Raw genomic sequence first — 19,425 nt, 5'->3', positions numbered from 1 at the left:
TTAGGGTTAAAATTTGTTTTTATTATTTAATAGAGCGGGGGGGGTCAAAAAACCATGTCTCCTTATACATCATTTTCCTTTCAGTGTGGGTTTGGCTACATTTTTCCACCTACAACAAACGGAATGATGTTGATTTCAATCAGTGAGAGACTCGTTTGCATTCACAAAATGTGGGCTGTTGCTGCACTTTTTTTTTTTTTTTTTTGCCTTTCAGGAATGTAGAGACAATCTGCGATGTTTCCCTTGTGGATTTTAAGGACACGGGAGCTCCAAAGTGAAACCAGGAAGCCATTTTGGACAATTCAATTTGTTTCAAATGTCTACTAAATTATATTTAAAAAAAAAAAAAAAAAAGATCCATATAAGAATTTTAATATCACTTTTCATTTGGCGAGAAGTGGGGTAAAGTTGCCATCTAATTACAAGGCACATATACACAAACATTCACACTTCTGGAAAATCTTCCATAAAATTAATATGCATGTTATTTTGGAATGTCCTCCACACAGGAAGGCCAGAGGTGATATTCAAACCCCGTATCTCAAAACTGTGATGCAGATGTGCTGACCACTTGGCTCCCGTGCTGCCCCCAAAAAAATTCTACAAATGTTGATTATGAATGTTTTGTTTTGTTTTTCTGTTTAGAAACTGACTGGTTCAAAGACTTCCTGGAGAGTGTTTGTTTGTTTGTTTGCATCGCTACATTCTGAAAGCTGTCCAGCGTTTTTTGACAGGGATCAATTCTCTTTACTAATAGCGTGACCCTATAAATAAAAGCCAAAGACAATTGTGTCTAGAGAAGAAAACAATGCACCACAACCTAAAGGACTAAAAGCAAATAATAATAATAAATCATGTCACAAAATGACATTCCTGACAACTCCCCTCCAGTTTTAGCATGACATCATGTGTTTACTCCAGAGAGGCTTCAAATAAACTTCAAACCTTCTAGCCGAAGGGATTTTATTTGGGCTCCACGAGTTCTTTGGAAGTTTTTTTTCCCCTCAACAACAGTCCTCCAAACATTACAAAAGGCTCCGTTACAATATTCAATGAAACGTTTTTTTATTATTTTTTTTGTCTACGGATTTAAAAGTCGGCGATGCGGAAAGCAGCAGATGTAAAACCACCTTCACCAGTAACGGGAGCCGGTATAATTCCAACCTCGGCGTGAGGTCACTTCCAAAACGTTGGAGGAGCACAATATTAGGAAGAAAAAAAATAAAAATAAACACAAAATCAAACACAGACAAGAATCCTAACATTCCGCCATACAAAAAAAAAAAATTATCTGACACACGTTGGCTTCTCTGCCGTACTCGCTGGAGCTTTCAGAGAAGAGGCAGTCTGTGTGTAGTCTTAGTTTTTTTTTTTTTTTCCCTTACTCTTTTTTGCAAAGCTGAAGTCATTTCTTCGATGATCCTTGAAGATCGAACAATCCCTGTGATGAGATCTGCAGTTCAGAAAGCAACCCGGGCTAAGGCGTATCTTCTGTTGTGTCTAATAATAATAATAATCTTAATATCTGCCCCTGTCTAATCCACAGACGGAGGAATTTGGGAATTCCACGGGTGCTCCCATTCTAAAAAAAAAAAAAAAAAAAAGTCTGAATCCAAACCACCTTGGGGGAGAAGGGGGGGGGCGGTGGGGGGGGATGTCCTGAACACAATTCTTCCATCCCAAACTTGGGGAATGGGCCCACGAGGAAATGGAGGAACGTCTCCGCCTCAAAAGAAAAAAAAAAAAACAGAAGGCGGATTGACCTCCCTGCATCATGTTCAATGATTATGTTTATAGATGGGTGGGTGCATAATGGCTATCATAGATGTTACAAGAGGGGAATAAGAACGGAAATGGCGGGCGGGGGGGGGGGCGAAGGTCATTATTTCCATGTGTTGGCTGCATGGGAGATGGAGCGGGATGGGATCATGTCCAGCAGGTACTCGCGCTGGCGCTCCACAGACGAGGTGGTCTTGTGGGCGGACAAGCTGGGGTTCACGTAGGCCATGGTCACACCTGCCGGGACATCAAACGGTAAGAACAAATGAAGGATCATCCGACATTCTTAAGATTCCGTGTCAGCTACCTGCATTGCCGCCGCTCTTCCTCCAGGCGGTCACGTTGCCCTGGTTACTGTTACTGCCGCCGGCGCTGACCTTCACCCCCTGCTGGAGCGAGCGCGCCGACGCCCCGTGCTTACTTGGCCTGCTGCTCAACGCCGCCGCCGTCACTGCGCTCTGCAGCTGAGAGGGAATGACGCCGAGGTGAACGAGCGGCGGTAAAAACCTCCACAAGCGCGCTCGTCCGCCGAAACGGTGCTTACTTGCTTAATAGCCGAGTGATGGCCCGTCACAGATCTGTGCGGCATGGCGGCTCGGACCTGTTTGTAATGGTGAGACACCAGTACCTCGCTTTTGGACATCGAAGGAGAGGACGAGGTGCTTTTGGAGACGGGCGTGGCGGAGGAGGTGGTGGCCTGCTGGAGGATGCGCTGCTCGATCTCCTGCTCCTGCTGCAGCGCCTTGACGAAGGCCGCCTTCAGCCGGCTGGTGTGCTCGGCCTTCAGAGCCTTCTTCTGATTGGACGACATGCACTGGTTGCACAGGATGCTCCCGGCCTTCTCCTTCCTCCAGCGGGAGGTGAAATCGGTTTTACACTGGGTGCAGGTGTACGGCTCTTTGGAAATGGAGCTGGACATGCCGGCTGTGGGACCTAGATTGCCTGCGGGTGGTGTCGGGCTCATTACCGACGCCGCAGACTTAAGAACAGAATGAAAAGTCCACCCACCTCTACCGAGCATGTCCAGGAGTTTTTGCACCACTTCCTCCAACCCCAACAAGTAGATGAACTCGTTATTGGCGGCGGAGGGCAGAAAGTTGAACTCGGGGGCGGGAGGTTTAGGCGGCGGGATCTCCAGTAACGTCTTCTCCAGCTGCTTACGAAGCGCGAGCTTGGCGGCGGCCTGGCGGCTGGCGGGCGAGTCGTTGAGGCCAGAGTTGGGTGACCCCGAAGAGCCTTTCATGCCCGTTGGAGATGCCTGGACGCAATAGCGGAACCCACCTGAGCATGGGTCTACTCTACCGATATTTTTGATTGCAATATTCAATGAGCTGGGCCGTCGTGTCACCTGCGGGATGTTGACCAATATATTACTGTTGGCCACGTTAGCCACCCGGATGAGGCCCTGCTGAATGATCCTCTGTCCTTGAACCTGGACGTTGGGCACGGATGCTCGTGGAGCCAGCAGCAGCGGAGGAGGGCCCGAGCCGCCGCCGTGCTGCTGCTGCTGTTGACGCAGGCTGGCGATCTGCTGAGGAGTCACGCTTACAGGCTGATGGCACCACACGTAAGAGGCAGAATTGTGAGTGGAATTAGGAGATTTAAGATGGTGGTGAACAATCTCCGCACTAACCTGGGCTCCTCGGACCAGAGGAGGCATGGCGGTCTGAGAGCCGTGTTTGGACGGGATGTGTTGACCGCCCCGCACCAGAGGCGGAGGGATCACCGTGCCTGAGCTTCGACCCGTTACCTTTTGGACATAAATGAACGTGTTGAATGGAAGGGGCCACTTTTGTCGCTCTGAGTCACTTGAGGTACCTGAAGGGGGCCTTTGCTGCCTCTTACCAAGGGAGGAGGAGTTGCCACAGATCCAGACACCTTGGGAATGGAAGAAAAGAAAATGTAACAACCCTGAAGGTATTTCAGATTGTCATCACTCTTTTCATTTCTTCATCTTCGACATGGATCACTCAATGAAGTGATCAGTGCCTGTCTGTCTAAAGGTTGACATCGACTACTCCACAACACGAGCCTCCGGGGCTTTATCCCGACCCAAAATAGCTCAGGAGACAACTCCGACGTCAGATATTAATCTCCTGACCCAGCATGAACTTGAGTCATCTCTTTCCCATTTGTTTTTTTACCTTCTGAGTCGTGCTTTCCTTCTGAATCTGGCTCTGTCGTAGTTTCTTGAGCAGCACCAACTTGGCTTCTTGGAGTCGGAGCTCTTCTTTGAGCTGTTTGATGATTTGCTCCCGTTCCTCGGGAGAACTCTTCTGCATATGAGAGGGGAGGGTGAAAAGACCAATTAAAGATGGGACAAAAATAGACGGCGGCAAACCCGGTGCTGCTGTTTTCTCACCACAAGTTTTTCGGTGTCAGTCTTGCTGAAGCAGTGGCCGTTCATCAGGGGACTGGACGGCTCGTTGTCTGACAGCACGATGACGTCGTCTGGTGATGGCGGCTGGCGCTCTCTTTTCATGTCGCTGAAGGCGTGGAAATAACTTCACTTACAAATCTGTCATTGATTCGAGAAACGAAGCGGATCGCGTTCAACTTTGGGGGTCCGCGGTCTCGGCAGCACAGTAGCTGTTGTTTTGACCAACTTCCACAAGGAGGCGGTATATAATGACTATTTTGCTCACCCTCCCAAAGTGGTGAGAATGTGCTCTGAGGCACACAAGAGGACAAGAACCAGGAGATCAATAATAGAGTAATGGCGGCAGAGGGAGGGAGCGAGCGAGCGAGAGAATAACAAAGGGGCCGTCTCAAACAAACAAACAACACCATGGTTGCACACGAGTCAAAGTTGGAAGGAGACCTGGCTGAAGATGATTTGAGTGACGTGGAGGTTTCGGTTGGAAGCGAACTACGCGCCCACGTTGGACAGACTGATTGGGAACATGTTGAAGCTTGGGCCCGGTTCACCGCAGAGAACCTCGAGGCCTCACCTACTTCGTGGCCTAGTCGGCCACGGAGAGCCTGGGCCTCGGCTCTCCCCTCCCTCCCGGCTGCCGACGCCAAAGTCACAAGTTGAGCCGAGCGGAGGTCCGCCGGAGACGCGGCGGAGGGTGACAGTGATGGGGGGAGGGGAATACATGGCCAGGAGCCAACCTATTGTGTACACGCTCTCACTCAGTCACTCAACCAGTCGCTACTTGGCGCACCCCTCCCCCCCGACGCTACTTGTTCATCTTTTATACTCCCGACTCGCTCGCTTCGCACTTTGGTGCACACTTCTGTCTTCGCACGCGCGTGGCTACTAAACCGCCGCCGCCGCCGTCTACCAAACAGCCCTCGGCGTCACAGGAAGCTGTACGGAAACTAAACGTAGCAAAAAGCTCCTTGAAATCGTTCGAGAGTTCTAAAAAGATGGCCAGCTCGCTCGAGTACTTTTTTTTTTTTAGCGTCTTGCTGACAGTTTGCCCTTCTGCAGCCCCTGAGGAGGAAGCCCCGGTACATTCCAGAAACGTTGAAATTGTCAAAGCCGTACGGGACAGCTCATCGCTGCCGCTCAGTCAGGAAGCGCTCCCGACATCAGGTTTGGTTACGTAAGGTTCCCCCGGCATGCTTTGGCACACCATAAGCACGGCTCAATCAGTAACAGTTATTTGCAGCCACAACGTGAGCTTTGCATGGAGCTTTAACTTAAGTCCAGCGAGGCAACTTAGGAGCTGATGAAACGAGACGAGCTCGCAACTTAAAAGTAGCGAGCGACCTACAGGCTCCCTGTGGAAAAAGTCCAACATTTCTCAAAAGACCTATCCGTCGGTGACTAATGAGACGTACGCCGAGCCGAGGCCGGTTCAAAGGTGACCGAGTGGGCTGAGTCAGCTCTCGGTTTTCCACTTCAACTGCAATGGCGTCGCCGCACGCATTTATCTTTCATCACATGACATCAGGCATTTGTCGGCCTTGGTCATGTGACACACCCCGCCATTCCTCCGGGCCCCTCCCTCGCCCAACTGCTCCTTTCCAATGTGGAAACCATGGCAACGGCCAGTTGGAACCAGTTTGTGACACATAGTCTTCATTTTGTGTGAGGAGCGAGGCAAAGCTCAGGTGCTGCCGTGGGAGAAAATGGAGTCTGGGTGCCCCACTGTCACATCAACTCCCCCCCACCCCACCCAACCCATAATGAGCGGCAGCCGCCCAGCCACTTCCTGTTTGGCACTGGCTTGAGTTCGAGAGGAACCTGAAACTCCAGTGGACAGCTCTGCGCAACCACAAGGCAATGAGCTTGAACGCAAAGACACTAAAAATAACTTTATAAGCAAACTCCTCCCCCCCCCGTGCGAGAAAGACGGATCAATGTGCCGTCTGCCACATCGCGAGTGCCATCAGGAAACGCCGATGATGAAAGATGGAGGACGAAAGGAGTTACGTGCAGACAACACTTAAATGTTTTCTTATCAGCGTCTCAAAGTGAAAGTAAAAGTATGTCAGGCCGTCCTCACCTTTTGGATGTGCTCATATCAACAGGCTCGTCCCCCGTCTGCACTTCCACCTTGATGGTGGCCTTCACCTCTCCGGTTTTTAAGATGCTGGCCGCCGACTTGGTCGACGGCTCGCTCTTCAGTGTCTCGCCCTCCGCTTCGGCCCTCTCCAGATCCGAGGGGCTTCCCTCGGCGTCCCCTTTCTCCATCTTGACCCGTTTGGAGTCCACGTCTCCCGTGCTGTCCTTCTCCATGGCCCTCTTCTGGCTGCGCGTTTGGCGCACCGCCTCCTCTGACATGGCTGCTCTCAACCTGGAGAAATGGGAAAGGGAAAACCATCGCCGTTACAAACAAACAAAATGCTGAGCCAGGACCCCGTAACGAGCGTGAGCGCAGAAACGGCGCGCTAATCATAAATTCATGCTAACGTAGGTCCTCCTCCTTATTTGACTTCGAAATAGTAACCGCCTCAGTCCTTCACCGAGCTTAAAGCAAGACATCAAAGCGTATCATAGCACTTTGCGGATTCAATGCAAATAATATGACCCCCCCCCCCCCAAGAGCTGGAAACGTTATAGGATGGCAATTTGATTGGACGCTCAATAGGTACTCTGTTTCATTGATTCTATGACATCACTGCCACATCAATGCTTTTATATTTTTAATCCATGATCTCACTTTTTTTTTGAGCTCATTGTGAGTTTGAAAGCTGTCTAATAACTGTATGTGGTGTTCTTTGACTGAATTGTGTGTGTATCATGGGACGGTGAGAGTGGATCTTATTTCTATTGATAATTTTTCTTTCACGGGCATTGACAGTGTTCCATTTCGCTGAAACCTCGCACGTCTTAAAAAGGGTCCAGCCTGGATCTTGTCCTAGTGCCAGTGCCCCAGATGCTGACCCAAATCTCTTTCAGGACAGTAAGATGATGAAAGCCACTTCTCACATAACCTATTACGCAGCAGAAAGAGTGTAACATTCAAATTCAATCCCAACTAGGGCAGCTGCTGGCCACCAAGCTTCGTCAGCTCTCGCCGCCATCTAAAAAAAATAATAATAATAATTCAACGTGGTAGAACAACAAGTGTGACATCATCGTATTATCTTAATTTAGAAACAGTGAGGTGTCTCGATAAAAACTGGTCCAAACGAGTTGTTCATTGTGGAGATTTACAAGTTCCCATAAAGGACCTACTCAGACAGTAATTACATTGGCAGGTTTTGGAATGTTCAAATGACATTCCGAATGAAGCCTGTCAACCAGAATGATAAGTAGGCGCGTCGACGTATCAATGGTGCGCTCAAGCAAAACCCAAAATCAAGTTCTCTCGACGATCCCTTCCTCAAAACAACATGAAATGATTTCTTTCTCCAATTCCAAAGCCCCAAACGATGCTTGTATCTATGAACAGCTGAGATGCAGGTCAGCACAAACATGCCAGAAGAAAAAGAAGGGGATGCCATCCTGAGCTCATCAGTTCCCGTTGCTAAGCAACAAATCCGGTAAACAAAATTGTTGGACATGCACATACAGTACACACTTGAGGGTAACTGTGTATGACTGGGTGTGATTGTTGCATCAGTGAGTTGTTCACTCCCGGGAGTTTTCCCACGTCTCGTCTCTTGGTTTCTAGATGAGCTCTGGAGGCTTGTGGCGTGTTGCGAGTTGAGAGCGCCTCCAGCTCATAGAATTGATTCCGAACTTGTTCACAGAGGACTCCAATGTCAAATATGGCTACATTTAACTTTGAATACCTTCGAAATCTGTACGTTTACGTTGTTTTGAACGGTTTGGCGACACGTTTGAGGTAGAACCCCCCCCACCAAATGAAAGCAAATGGAAATCTCTTGACCTGGTTTGACACCATGTAGTCTTTCTACTTTTGTGTCCGGCTCTGCAAGGGAAGAAGATCAATGGCAAGGGCTTCATCCATCCCCCCCCCCCCCTCAGGTAGCGTACGAGCCTCTTATCTCCAGCTCCATAATGATTTCCCCACTGGGACCCGACCGGGCCCAGTCAGCCGACACATTAACAGCCATTTTAAGAAGCCGAGGCTTTCCGCTCGTGTCTTTATGCTTCAATTAGAGACATGTGGGTCAATAATAGCTTCCTTTGGAGTTAGTTGTGTATTTTTTAGAGGCCAGGGGCGGGATGGGCCGGGGGGGGGGTCATCACTTTAAAAACCTATGTATCTTTTATCAGACAAACGGTTTTGCTTTGAGTCAAGAGTTTGGCTTGCTGAGCGTGCACAACAACAAAGTAATATTGCAAACCGGTTATTTCCAAGTCAAGTCATATGTCTCAAAGGGATTCACAAGCCCAAAGTTCACAAAAATATATATATACATGTAATAAAAAGAAATAAATAAGTCACAGATGGAGGAATACCCCTTCCAGGATGACCAGCAATAGATGCCAAGTGGGTGACATCAGTGGCAAGATATAGTTTTTTTATTTGACCTCAACTGCTTTTAAGTCACAATTAATTCCATATAAATGGAAAGAATTCATTGTTGTCATTTTCATCGATGATATATGATCATGCCAAAATGAGATGTACAAAATAATGTTCGAAGGTAACCTGCAGGCTTGGGGGGGAGGAGGGGGGGGTCGAGGACACATCTGAAGGAGTGCCATGTTGGGGAGGAAAGGGGTGGGGGGTCGCGCACATGTGGCGAGTAGAGACGTGATCTAACTGTGCCAAAGTGAAAAACACGCTTCCTTGTCTTCTGTCACACCGCCCACACACACACACACAAAAAAAAACCAGAGAAGGTAAGTATGTGTTTGTGTGTGTTGCCCGTACATGATTACGTGCGTGCGTGTCCCTCCCTACTGGTTCCGTCCCGAACGGAAAGGGTTAAGCCCCTGCCATTTTAACGCCACTGACGGATCAGACCATTAGGGTGTTACCTAACAAAATGGAAGCCTTTAACCCTGAATTTGCCGGACTGACTGTGTGTGCTCTTGTGCATGTGTGTGTGTGTGTGTGTGTGTGTGTGTGTGAGCAAGTAAGCAAGCGCCGGAGGCCAACTGAAGTCACTATGTCAGCACGTGTCCGCCTAGATTCAACGGCAAAACATTTATGATCACAGACAAATGGAAGTGTTTGTAATCACTCAAATCAAACGATCATCCCAGTCAAATGACAAAACATTCTTCCGAGCTTCTTTATTTTCGGGGGACCACACAAGCCTCGGCGCCACATGGAGTAATTGATTCACGCTATTAACAGAGCCCATCTTATTGACCAAAAACATTTACTCGCCATAATTAAAAGGAACTGCCGGCCGCAGCAGTAATCTGAAATTACAGTCAAATCGGTTTCCCTATAATCCTCTAAACCAGAAACCCAAACCCGCTAACACAACCAAGGGCCGGGACGCACACAAACTGCTATCAGATTACATTTCTCAAAAATGGATGCAAGCAGGAAAACCAGGGGGCAAAAAGAACAGCTAAAATGACTCCGACGTGCATCAAACGAGACAAACCTTTTTTTTTTTTACTCGACTGCGGTGAATCACGCTCTAGCAACAAGTGGTGCTATATAATCCAGAGTGAAATAAAAAAACAAAAAAACACTATGCCATGAAACAGTAAACCATGACAGCGGTTCGCCAAATAACTAATGTAACTTTTGAATTTATGATCCAGATACAAAGTGATTAAAAACATTAAATTGGTTTCTAATAGAAATATATTTGAGCGGCGGTATTGCTTCTTCAAGGAAGCATCCAGAATGGTCGTGGAAACCCGGGCCCAAACCCAATCCTCATCTGTTACAAACAGCGCCTGGTATAAACTCCACATGTACTAGAGTCTGTAATGGTGAACAGATTAAATAAGAAATGGGTCATTCAACCAAACGCTGAAGAGTTGCCCTGAGGCGCGTAGGCAAAGCAATACAGTACGCTGGTCACGGTCATGTGATGCAACATGGCTATAAAATGGCCGCTTTGCCAAAGACATAAAAAAAAAAAACAACAGTCAATAGGAAAGTGTAAATATGCCAGTACTTATGCGTGCTGCCAATGCTTTTGGGCGCCACTCGAGTTTCACCAACACTTCCTGTTAACCTTTTCCGCAATGACGGCGCATTCGACCACTTTGTTCGACCGCATTCCACAATGGAAGAAACAAGATGAGAAATGTTTCATCACAGGATGGATCAACAAAACGGTATGACCGCCATACAACGCTATCTCTCCAGGCATCATCGTCATCTTAGCAGGTGCTGGAAATACAAAAAAAAAAAAACTGTTTCAGATAAAAAGTAGCTCTTGAGTCATGCATGTCTGCTCACATCATTCTCAGTGAGTCTTTTCTATAATAAGACCCCCGGCCCCCCGCCTTTCGCACACCCCGTGCAAATCCATAGTCCATCATAAAATGCAAAGCGACGTGCCCCGATCGCCAGGCCGAGGGAGGCAATTTGCTCTCGTGTGAAAGGCTTCTTGTTCAGAACTGGGACCTCCGAAGTCCAACGACTCCAAAACAACACACACATTATTAGGTGCCATACTTGTCGGGAGACATATACCTCAGCAGACCTCATTTTCAACCAGCATGAAAGGATTAACTCAGCGTTTGCGTTTTCGACGTGAGAAGAGAAGAATTTGCACGGGCAGTTAGCGTGACATAAGAGGAGTCATTTAAAGCCAACAGACAAGCACGAGATATTAGCATAACACTTAACTTACACTTTTCCATTGCAATGTTGTTGTTTTTTTAGCAAAGCAGCTGGGCGGGCAAGTGTTTGGTATATCTGCCTCCCAGTTTTGAGATTTTATGTTTGAACCACACTTTAGGTGTTCTTCTGTGTAGTTTGCATGTTCACCCTGTGCTTCCCATGGGGTTTCTCCAACATGCTAAAAACATGTTTGTTATGCTCACCGAGGAGTCCAAATTGTCCACAGGGAATAAAAGTTAGTATATGCAGAGTCAATGAGGGCTGACTATCCCAGAATAAGGTACTCATGAGGTGCCTTCAAAATGCACAAAGAAAATTTGCGTCAATTTGATATTAGGATATATTTGGCTTGGAGAAATGCACATTTTGCTTTGGCTTAAAGCAAGTGCGTGAAAGCCTATTTCAATATGAATGTGATTAGCATTTAAAACAATAGTGTAATGCACCGTGAACAAAGTGTTGGTGAGCACAATGATTTGATTACGTAGGCAGTTAATTCGTCGTGGACCAAAAACAAGAAGAGACAACACGGCACAAGCGTCCACCATTACACCTCCATAAAAGGCTTTTCACGGTTGAGCTAATATGACAAAGTTTGAGGCTCAATGGCTTTACGGGAGCGTAATAATAGCACCTCGGCGAGCAGAGTGCAAACACATCCGCACGCACACACAAAAAACAAGTCTTTCCCCCACGGCGATGAGGGGGGGAAAGGAGGCTGGTGTTGAAATAAACTTTGATGTTGGCAACTTTATAAAAAGCGAAGAAAAAAAAAAGAGAGAGAAGAAGAAGCCATCTCGTGGCTTAGTAACAACAACCTGCCCCATCTGTCCGGCTTGTAACACCGTGGCTAACTAAAAGGCGAGCTAACGACCACTGGTCATTAACAGCATCCTTTTGATAGTAGAAAAAAATAATAATAACACGCTCTCTCCAAGCGGTGAGTTTTCACCTGGGTGTACTAGTTAAACTACCACATATAAAGATGTGTGATATTTGGCTCGGGGTACGTGTCCGAATAGCGATACACACGACAGACAATGAAGAGCGACCTGATCCCACGGAGCTAACAAGCTATGTTAGCCTGCTAATGAGCTGATGCTAACTCTCTGGACACTTGCCTGCCCAGACACACTGTCGCTAATTTGATTCTTCACACGGACCAGTCTGGCGTTAATTAAAGACGGAAATTTGTTCATTTCGCCGACTTTGACGGTATCACAACACACGCGTGGGTTAAACACACGTTATAACTTACTATTGGAGCATCTTATATGAAGTTTCGCCGGTGAAGTTGGTGTTAATATTCCGAGAGTTTGGAGACTACGCACACCGCGGCTGCGTTGAGGTGTGAGTGCACAAACTGTTACCTTGCGCGATGCTGCTAGGCTAGCTGCGAGCTAGCATCGCCGGAGAAAGTTCCCCCGTGTCGCCGCGATGTGATTGTCAATACAAAACGTGGTGGAAGTTGTTACGGAGGAGCAATGCTTGGACTTACGCAGTCCAGCGGGTGCTCGGTCGAGTTCCCCCGTGGTTCCCAGGGGTGTTGATACTTGTATTTTGCTGGCTTCTGCGTTTAAAAAAAAAATAAAGAAAAAAAAAAGAAAATCCAGGGGAACCCCTCTCCTCCGTCCGCTGCCACTCCGGTTGCTAATGTGTGCCACCACCACAGGCGACGTCATGCCGCGTTCATAGACACCTCGGAAATGTTGCCTTTCCGACTTCTCTACTGTTGGAGGAAAAAAAAAAACATACTGCAGAGTTGCACTGACCTCGTGTGTAAATAAATAAAAAATGCAAAAAAATAGAAGGGTTGCTGATATAATTTCAATAACTGTAAAGACATTTGGGGAAAGTCCTATTTTCCAAACGTCTTTGGTACAATATTTTGATAAACAAATATTTGCTGTTGTGTCAACGCAAAATGATTGCCTGATAAGTGGTCGTCAGTGCGACCTCTACTGGACATAATTAGCAACAACAATTTAAAGTATGCACACGTCATGAGCCGCCATATATACATATATATAAAGAGAAACATTTACTCTGACACTATAACTAATACAATAAAAAAATGTTATGTCTAACACAGTAAACATCCCTCTGCAATATTTGCGTATGTACTGTTTTAATGTAGATATAAGTAAATACATTTGCGCCGACTGTTTATTTCATGTTTTTTATTGGAAAATTATTGAAAACATCATGAGCATCAAAAACATATTCATTGATAGAGTATAACTAGTACTCAAGCTTAAACTGTGTCATAAACTGAGTGTCATAAATACCAAGCGTTGAAATCTCTACATCGTTAGGGCTAAAAATACATGACACTTTACTAAACTGACTTTATAAAATGTCGCTGTACAATAAAAGGTTGAGTGAGTGGTGAATTCATAAGCACAGGCTGCAAAGAACACAATAGAAGAACGAATCGGGACCGATTGAGCGTAACAAAAATGTATGTAAAAAAAAAATGAGAATAATGGTTAACTAAAAAAAAAAACAATTTGATTTGTAAAAATGAATATATTATGGAAGGTGTGGCGAAAACAAACTGACATAAACCACTGCAGGATGTCAGATCCATACATGAACACTGAAATTTCTTAGAAACGCACCCTAACTCTAATTTAGCAAAAAAAAAAAAAAAAAAGCAACATTCCAACTGATTATTTTGTGTGAAAATATATTACAAGAGGTCTTTTTACTTCTCTATTATGGATTTTGTGCAAAAAATATCTACCAAGTATATCTTAGTCGCAAACCCAGCTCAGAAACTAATGTACAAGGAATTCAACATCAGTAACTTCCATGCAAATGGAAACAAAGGCATCCCATACAACAACAAAACAATGAAAGCATGATGTCAAATATTTAACAGATACAAAAATATGAATAAATTAATTTGTTTCTACATCTTTGCTACCCTCCTACCCATCACCCCGTCGTCTTCCTTGCTAATAAAAAGGGAAGCTGGCAAATGTAGAGGGGGGGGGGGCTTTCTGGTAGACGTGAAGCTCTTAAGTAGGGGGAGGGGAACCTTTATGTCATGTTATATAAAATCTTTTGAACAAATGTTAGTGATGGTATATTAAGGGCACATGTGGGTGAAATGTTTGGGAGCTTCTTATGGTGGTTCTGCTATTAGTTTTTACAATTGCAAGGTGTGAGAAGACAAGTGGCCCCACCCCTACTTGAAATCCAATCCAAATTCCACGCCCTGACCCGACCAGATGACGACAGTAGTGGTAATTGATTTACAGTCGATTAAAACTGTGATAGTAGTGAACTGGGAAATTAAAAAAATTCACTTAGATCTTGACGAACAACGATCTGGATACCGACTTTCTTAGACTATGTTGTGATAATGTACCAGCTGCACGCACACAGTCAAGTCATACGCGCACACACATACTCAAACACACACATACACACAGTCTTCCTCATAGCAGGCTTGCGAGACTGGTAGTGGGACCATTCTGGGCTTGTATCTGGACAGGAGGAGGGCCGTCAGTCCACTATAAAGCAAAAAATATATATATATATATAGTTCATGGGTACATTTTTTTTGGATGCATTCATCTATCTGCTAGAACAGCTTGGAAGTCAATTTGTTTTTATTCCCATAGGGAATAATTTTATCATACAAAAAAAAAAATCATGTACTTCGCATTCCTATCATAACAATAAGTATTAAGAGAAGTTAAGCACTGTATAATGAAACTAAAATAAAATGCTACTCGCTTTTTTAAGACGATGGTTGAAGGCAAAATGTGTTTGATTTGGACTTTTTGACTTTCTAGTCAAAAAAAAAAAAGCATTGGGGAGAGATGGAAAGTCTTTCACGTACGCTGATAAGGTTGTGCTCGGGGAGGCTGCAGGCGGCGATGTGGTCCTGCAACAGCTGCTGGGAGAAGTTCTGGTGCATCTGAGCTGCTTCGTGGGCATCCATGGTGTTCCCAAGTGCCTTGTTCAAATCTGTAGGTGAAAGATGTGGTCAAAAGACATCATGCAAAGAAGAAAAAAAAAAGAAAAAACCTGAAATGAACATAAGTAGTACCTTTCAACAACGCCGAGGACCAAAGCTGCACGGACATGTCAGGAATCTTACTGGCCAGCTGCATGGCCGGTACTACCATGTTGTTGCTTTCCTGCATGAAACAAAACAGGATAGAAAAACATCAGCCACAACTGAACTTTTTGATCGTTTCAATTAATTTCCTTAATACATTACACTTGGCAATAGATGAGGAGAAAGACAGGCGACTGAAAATCCTATGTGTCACCTGCCCAACTAGACATTGCTTGTAACCTTGACAACCCAACAACAGACGCATTCCGATCAACAATTCTGTCTTACTCTGTGGTTGCCCAGCACATAGAAGATGTGACCCAGCAGAACCAGCGAGCAAGCAGTCAGTCTGTTCAGGTCCTCGGCGTTAGACATCTTCAAGGTTTCTCTCAAGAAGCGTCTAGAAAGAGAAGAAAAATAATGTGAACGCGTCAAGGGATTGTGGAGGGGAAAAAAAAAAAAAAAAAAATCAATCAATAAATAAGTCCTCCTACTTGGCTTCATTGTAGCGGCCTTGGAAGAAGGACAGCAGTCCCCGGATATAGAAAGCAGCGGCCCGGAGGCAGTGTGAGCTAACCAAAGACCAAGATATTATTAACACTATGTTGTACTTATTATATTACACACACATTTTGTTTCATAGCCTGATCAAGATGTCTTAAATAGAATATCAAAACCTGAAACAAATTCAACATCATCTTACCTTACTGGGAAGTTGTGGTCTGGATTTATCCTCTCCAGAAGGCTGTACAACTGGAGGAGAGAATGGTCATGCATTATATAATTACCATATCTACGTAACTATATTGCATTGTTTCTTTTATTTGCCAAGATAAGATGAAATTTGGATCGTTTTTTTCATAAATCGTTTATAGCGCCCTCTGGTGGGGGAACTGTGTTACTGACAGATGTTCTCAACATGAGCCTAGTCATTCAACAGAATTGAAACGCAGAATTTAAATGTACAAAGTTCGTTTCGAAAGATTCATCCATTCATTGTCTGCTGGAGTTTATCTTCGCCAATTTTGGATGAAAAGTACAAACGAATTTTTGACCTGTTGGCCGGTTTAATATTTTCCACACTGCATTTCACTGTCATACCTCTTGGTGTCTGTTGCCTTCCCGAATATAAACGCTGGCCAAATTGGTGACGATATAAGTCCACAGCTCCTGGTGTGTGGTGAGCTGCAACACAGGAGTGCCACATTTCACTCAGCGGGAGTGAGACTCCACCCGGCAGCCAAGAAATGATCCAAATGCATAAAACAAAAAAACAAGGGATGTGCCTACCCGCAAGGCCGTGGTAAACTGTGCCTCTGCATTATCCATGCAGTTCACCGAGATACAGTAGAGGCCCTGACAGAAGCGGAGAAATCAAATGACTCATTTTTATTTTACAAGTAAAACCTACACCATTAAAGAAAAATGGCTTGAAAATACTCACTAATAAAGTGTGGAGCTGGGCAGCGTGGTTGGTGAATAACCTGGGAGACTGTTGGCAAAGCTGACACACCTGCGAGATCTGGAAGGAGAGGAAAAATGCGTCGGAGTGTTCATTTGGCAAAAACGAAGCAGAAGGTCACACGTACCTCCTGTAGCGCAGTGGCCTTGTGGCCTGTGACGAGCCTGCACATGATGATGTGCTCCAGTAGAATGACTTGAAAGGTAGAAAGGATGGGGCTGCAGTCTAACACTATCAAGAGAGAAATCAAGAATGTCGTGAGGAAGGAGGCGTCGGTTCCACGACCATTGTTTGTCCAAAAGCGTAAGAACTCGCTCACTTTTTAATTTCTCTAGTTGCATTAGCGCTTTGTCCGTGTACTTCTGTGCTTTCTCCAGGTAACCCGCCTGCATGGAGTGCATCACCGTCACCTGTCGACGGCGCACAAAATGATTTCCAATGGCTGACGCGACGTGACTGTTTGTGCTCAACCGTCAACGTAACACTAACGCAATGCTCACCAGGTAAACAAGGACACACATGTGCTCCTTTGGGAGCCAATGAAAGAGGTCGGCGGGGTTGCTGGGAAGAATCTCGTCGTCGTGGAGCGTCGAGATGGTCTGGATGCACTGCTGCAGCTGCTTCAGACACGGCTTCACACTCTTCACCTGAGGGAACGCGGACGTGATTCAATCGCAAATAAGTTAGAATAAGCGAGTTTCGATTGATGCTGACGGTACCTGTCCGGCGTCCAGGTAGTGCGTGACTTGCAGAACCAAGAAGAAGACCCTGAGGGACTCCTTCTGGATAGGGTTTCCCTGCCAGTTCTCGACGATGGTTCCACACAAGGTGAGCAAAGGATGAACCTCGCCCAGCTTCCTCTCCATTAGCAGCAACTGTTGGGCAAGGTAGACATAATAAGAAAAAGTACCAAACGACAAATTTTCAGTGTAGCTTTACAAGAAAAGCAAAATCGTGACTTCATTAGTTGACAAAAAGTTTTCATCGTCTTCAATTGAACTTACCATGCCTTTACTGAGGAGAAACAACGCCCTTGAAGAGACAAAAGCAAAAGCATCGGGTCAGCATTCCTCACAATCGGTTAAGATTTACGTTAAATGAGGCAGTGCCAATACACATTTCAGAAAAATCATCAAAAAGCCTATAGATTGAAAAGGTGAAGATTTTCACACTGCAAGCAATCGTTAGATTAAAACGCTTTCGGCCTACTTGTGAACTGTTTCAACGCCTTAAAAACTAAATAAGAAAATAAATTCAAAGAACTTGGAAAAAGTGAGCTGAGACGTACCTGGTGTATTCCGATCCTACCACGCGGGCGTATTCGGCTCCGACGCCCAGCAGGTCGCACGCTGACACCAAGTCCTTCTCCAGTGTATGAAGTTGCTGTGGGGAAAAAAATAAAATAAAATCCTGTTGTGATAGTTTGCAATTTTAAGCTTCGCTGTTCGGTATAAACTCAGACACTGAATCGTAAGAGAGGAGATCCACTCGGCAAATGTGAATGCAAAGTCTTAAGGTGTGTGCTATTTTGACCACAACAGCTTCATGCACTTCTTTCAGAATACGACACGTACCGCCAGCTGGAACAACAGCCTGCAGTGCCAATATGGTGTTTGTTGAGAAATCTGGATGGCCTTACGCAGAAGAGGTTTTGCAGAGTCCACCAAATTCTGAAAATACACCACCAGTTACAACAGATATGAATAAATCCCAAAAGGTTATTATGAGTAAACTAAGAGCTTGTGTGCAAAAAGCATGTATACTGCTAATTCCCCAAGTACACGAACATTCCTAATATTACCTGTTGGCAGAAGAGTTCTGATAAGATGCTTGCAGCCTCAAACTTGACATCTTCGAACTGAGGAACTTGCTGGGAAATGTACCACTGCAAAAAAAGGTATATGAACATGATTAGAGTCCAAAGTCACATTGTTGTTGTTCTCTGTAATATTAGCCCATTTAGAAACCCATTCAGCAGCTCATTTTGTACAGCATTGAAAAGAATGAAAGCGCCCGATGAGGACGAACGTGTCATTATGTAGTGAAGCAAATGAAACACTCGTTAAAATAGCAATATGCGACAAATTGACAAATGGAAACTAAGCGTTTAGGGAAGTCTTGGGTGTTTTCGTTGTTTCCCAAAGTATGGCCTACACCCGTCCGCTCCAGCGCTGCATCCGCGCTCTTTCCTAGCTCGTTAAGCCCGCTCACCGCTTTCTCCAGGTGGCTACGCGCCAGATCGCTGTTCTTGGTGTGGTGGTAGAGGACCGAGCCCAGCTGAAGATGCGTGCGGGCCTCTATCCTCTGTGGCGGTTTGAATTGGAACACAGCCTGGAGACAATGCACGCAAAGGCGGATTTTGGGTGGACTGGAGGTTCGGAAATGCTCCGCGAAGCCGAGGAGGGCGAGGTACCAGCGCTCCGGGGCTTCTGCGTTTGACGCCATTTTCCCTGACAACAACAAGTTTTTCAGCGCTCACAGGCCAGGCTGCTGGGTTGCCAGATGTTGACTTTAAAAGCCCTCCGTCCCAGCCAATTTGGCTGCCTTTAGTTTCACATTTGTGTGTGTGATTTATGTTATTGTTGCCAAAAGTTAAGTTGTCTCATGAATTCGCAATATAAACAACGGCAAACTCTCTTATTTAAGTGTTGTTGATGCTCAAAAATGATGCCTCTGTATCACAAAGCCTGTCATTTGAACAAGGGTGTGTAGACTTTTTACAGGAATTCCACATTATATATTTTTTTATATTTTATTATAGGCACCACTGTGGGTCTACTATAAGGTTCTGGGTTCAAATCTCTGCCCTTTCTGTATGTGGGAGTTGTCTCTATGTTTACACAGGAAGAATTAAAACAGAATTTCAGTCAGAATTCCTTTGCAACCTTCTTGATAAATGAATAAATAAAACTAGAAGAAAAAAAAAATATTGAAACATGATTACATTCAAAAACATGTATTGTGCAGAATCTTACATT

At 45.4% G+C, this 19,425-nt stretch overlaps 2 protein-coding genes across 4 annotated transcripts; both read right to left on the bottom strand.

Moving 5' to 3' along the window:
- On the bottom strand, nt 1–12,652 carry gatad2ab (GATA zinc finger domain containing 2Ab). Of its 3 annotated transcripts, none has more exons than XM_085927468.1 (11): nt 12,409–12,652; nt 6,237–6,527; nt 4,142–4,265; nt 3,924–4,055; nt 3,598–3,657; nt 3,413–3,529; nt 3,128–3,331; nt 2,788–3,037; nt 2,324–2,721; nt 2,087–2,243; nt 1–2,016 (listed from the first exon to the last, which is right to left on the bottom strand). In XM_085927468.1, exons 2-11 carry the CDS (start codon nt 6,512–6,514, stop codon nt 1,883–1,885), a joined length of 1,854 nt encoding a protein of 617 aa, XP_085783594.1. In that variant the 5' UTR covers nt 6,515–6,527; nt 12,409–12,652; the 3' UTR covers nt 1–1,882. The 3 variants fall into 3 exon arrangements, with proteins under 3 accessions (XP_085783594.1, XP_085783595.1, XP_085783596.1); XM_085927469.1 differs by having other exon boundaries at nt 3,128–3,310; nt 12,409–12,560; XM_085927470.1 differs by lacking the exon at nt 12,409–12,652 and having other exon boundaries at nt 3,128–3,310; nt 6,237–6,553.
- Nucleotides 12,653–13,075: 423 nt separating this feature from the next.
- Nucleotides 13,076–19,081, bottom strand: mau2 (MAU2 sister chromatid cohesion factor). The gene is made up of 18 exons (XM_085927471.1): nt 18,659–19,081; nt 18,249–18,332; nt 18,022–18,117; nt 17,736–17,830; nt 17,452–17,479; nt 17,167–17,322; nt 16,948–17,094; nt 16,767–16,857; nt 16,575–16,678; nt 16,430–16,507; nt 16,276–16,341; nt 16,087–16,170; nt 15,689–15,738; nt 15,480–15,557; nt 15,274–15,385; nt 14,974–15,064; nt 14,764–14,891; nt 13,076–14,431 (listed from the first exon to the last, which is right to left on the bottom strand). The coding sequence occupies exons 1-18, from the start codon at nt 18,890–18,892 to the stop codon at nt 14,357–14,359; spliced, it is 1,797 nt and encodes a 598-aa protein (XP_085783597.1). The 5' UTR covers nt 18,893–19,081; the 3' UTR covers nt 13,076–14,356.
- Nucleotides 19,082–19,425: the final 344 nt, after the last annotated feature.

Source organism: Syngnathus leptorhynchus, chromosome 13 (assembly GCF_054491065.1).
Source record: "Syngnathus leptorhynchus isolate UIUO chromosome 13, UIUO_Slep, whole genome shotgun sequence".
Taxonomy (NCBI): Eukaryota; Metazoa; Chordata; class Actinopteri; order Syngnathiformes; family Syngnathidae; genus Syngnathus; species Syngnathus leptorhynchus.
This window is presented reverse-complemented; position numbering and strand designations above follow the sequence as displayed.

Coding starts and splice junctions, on each gene's coding strand:
- gatad2ab (XM_085927468.1), bottom strand. CDS start 6,514: ATGTCAGAGGAGGCGGTGCGCCAAACGCGCAGCCAGAAGAGGGCCATG. Junction 2,722..2,787: donor CCTGGACATGCTCGGTAGAG/GTGGGTGGACTT, acceptor CACCACCCGCAG/GCAATCTAGGTCCCACAGCC. Junction 2,244..2,323: donor ATCACTCGGCTATTAAGCAA/GTAAGCACCGTT, acceptor ATTCCCTCTCAG/CTGCAGAGCGCAGTGACGGC.
- mau2 (XM_085927471.1), bottom strand. CDS start 18,892: ATGGCGTCAAACGCAGAAGCCCCGGAGCGCTGGTACCTCGCCCTCCTC. Junction 17,095..17,166: donor ACTACCTGGACGCCGGACAG/GTACCGTCAGCA, acceptor GCGTTCCCTCAG/GTGAAGAGTGTGAAGCCGTG. Junction 15,739..16,086: donor AAGGCAACAGACACCAAGAG/GTATGACAGTGA, acceptor TCTCTCCTCCAG/TTGTACAGCCTTCTGGAGAG.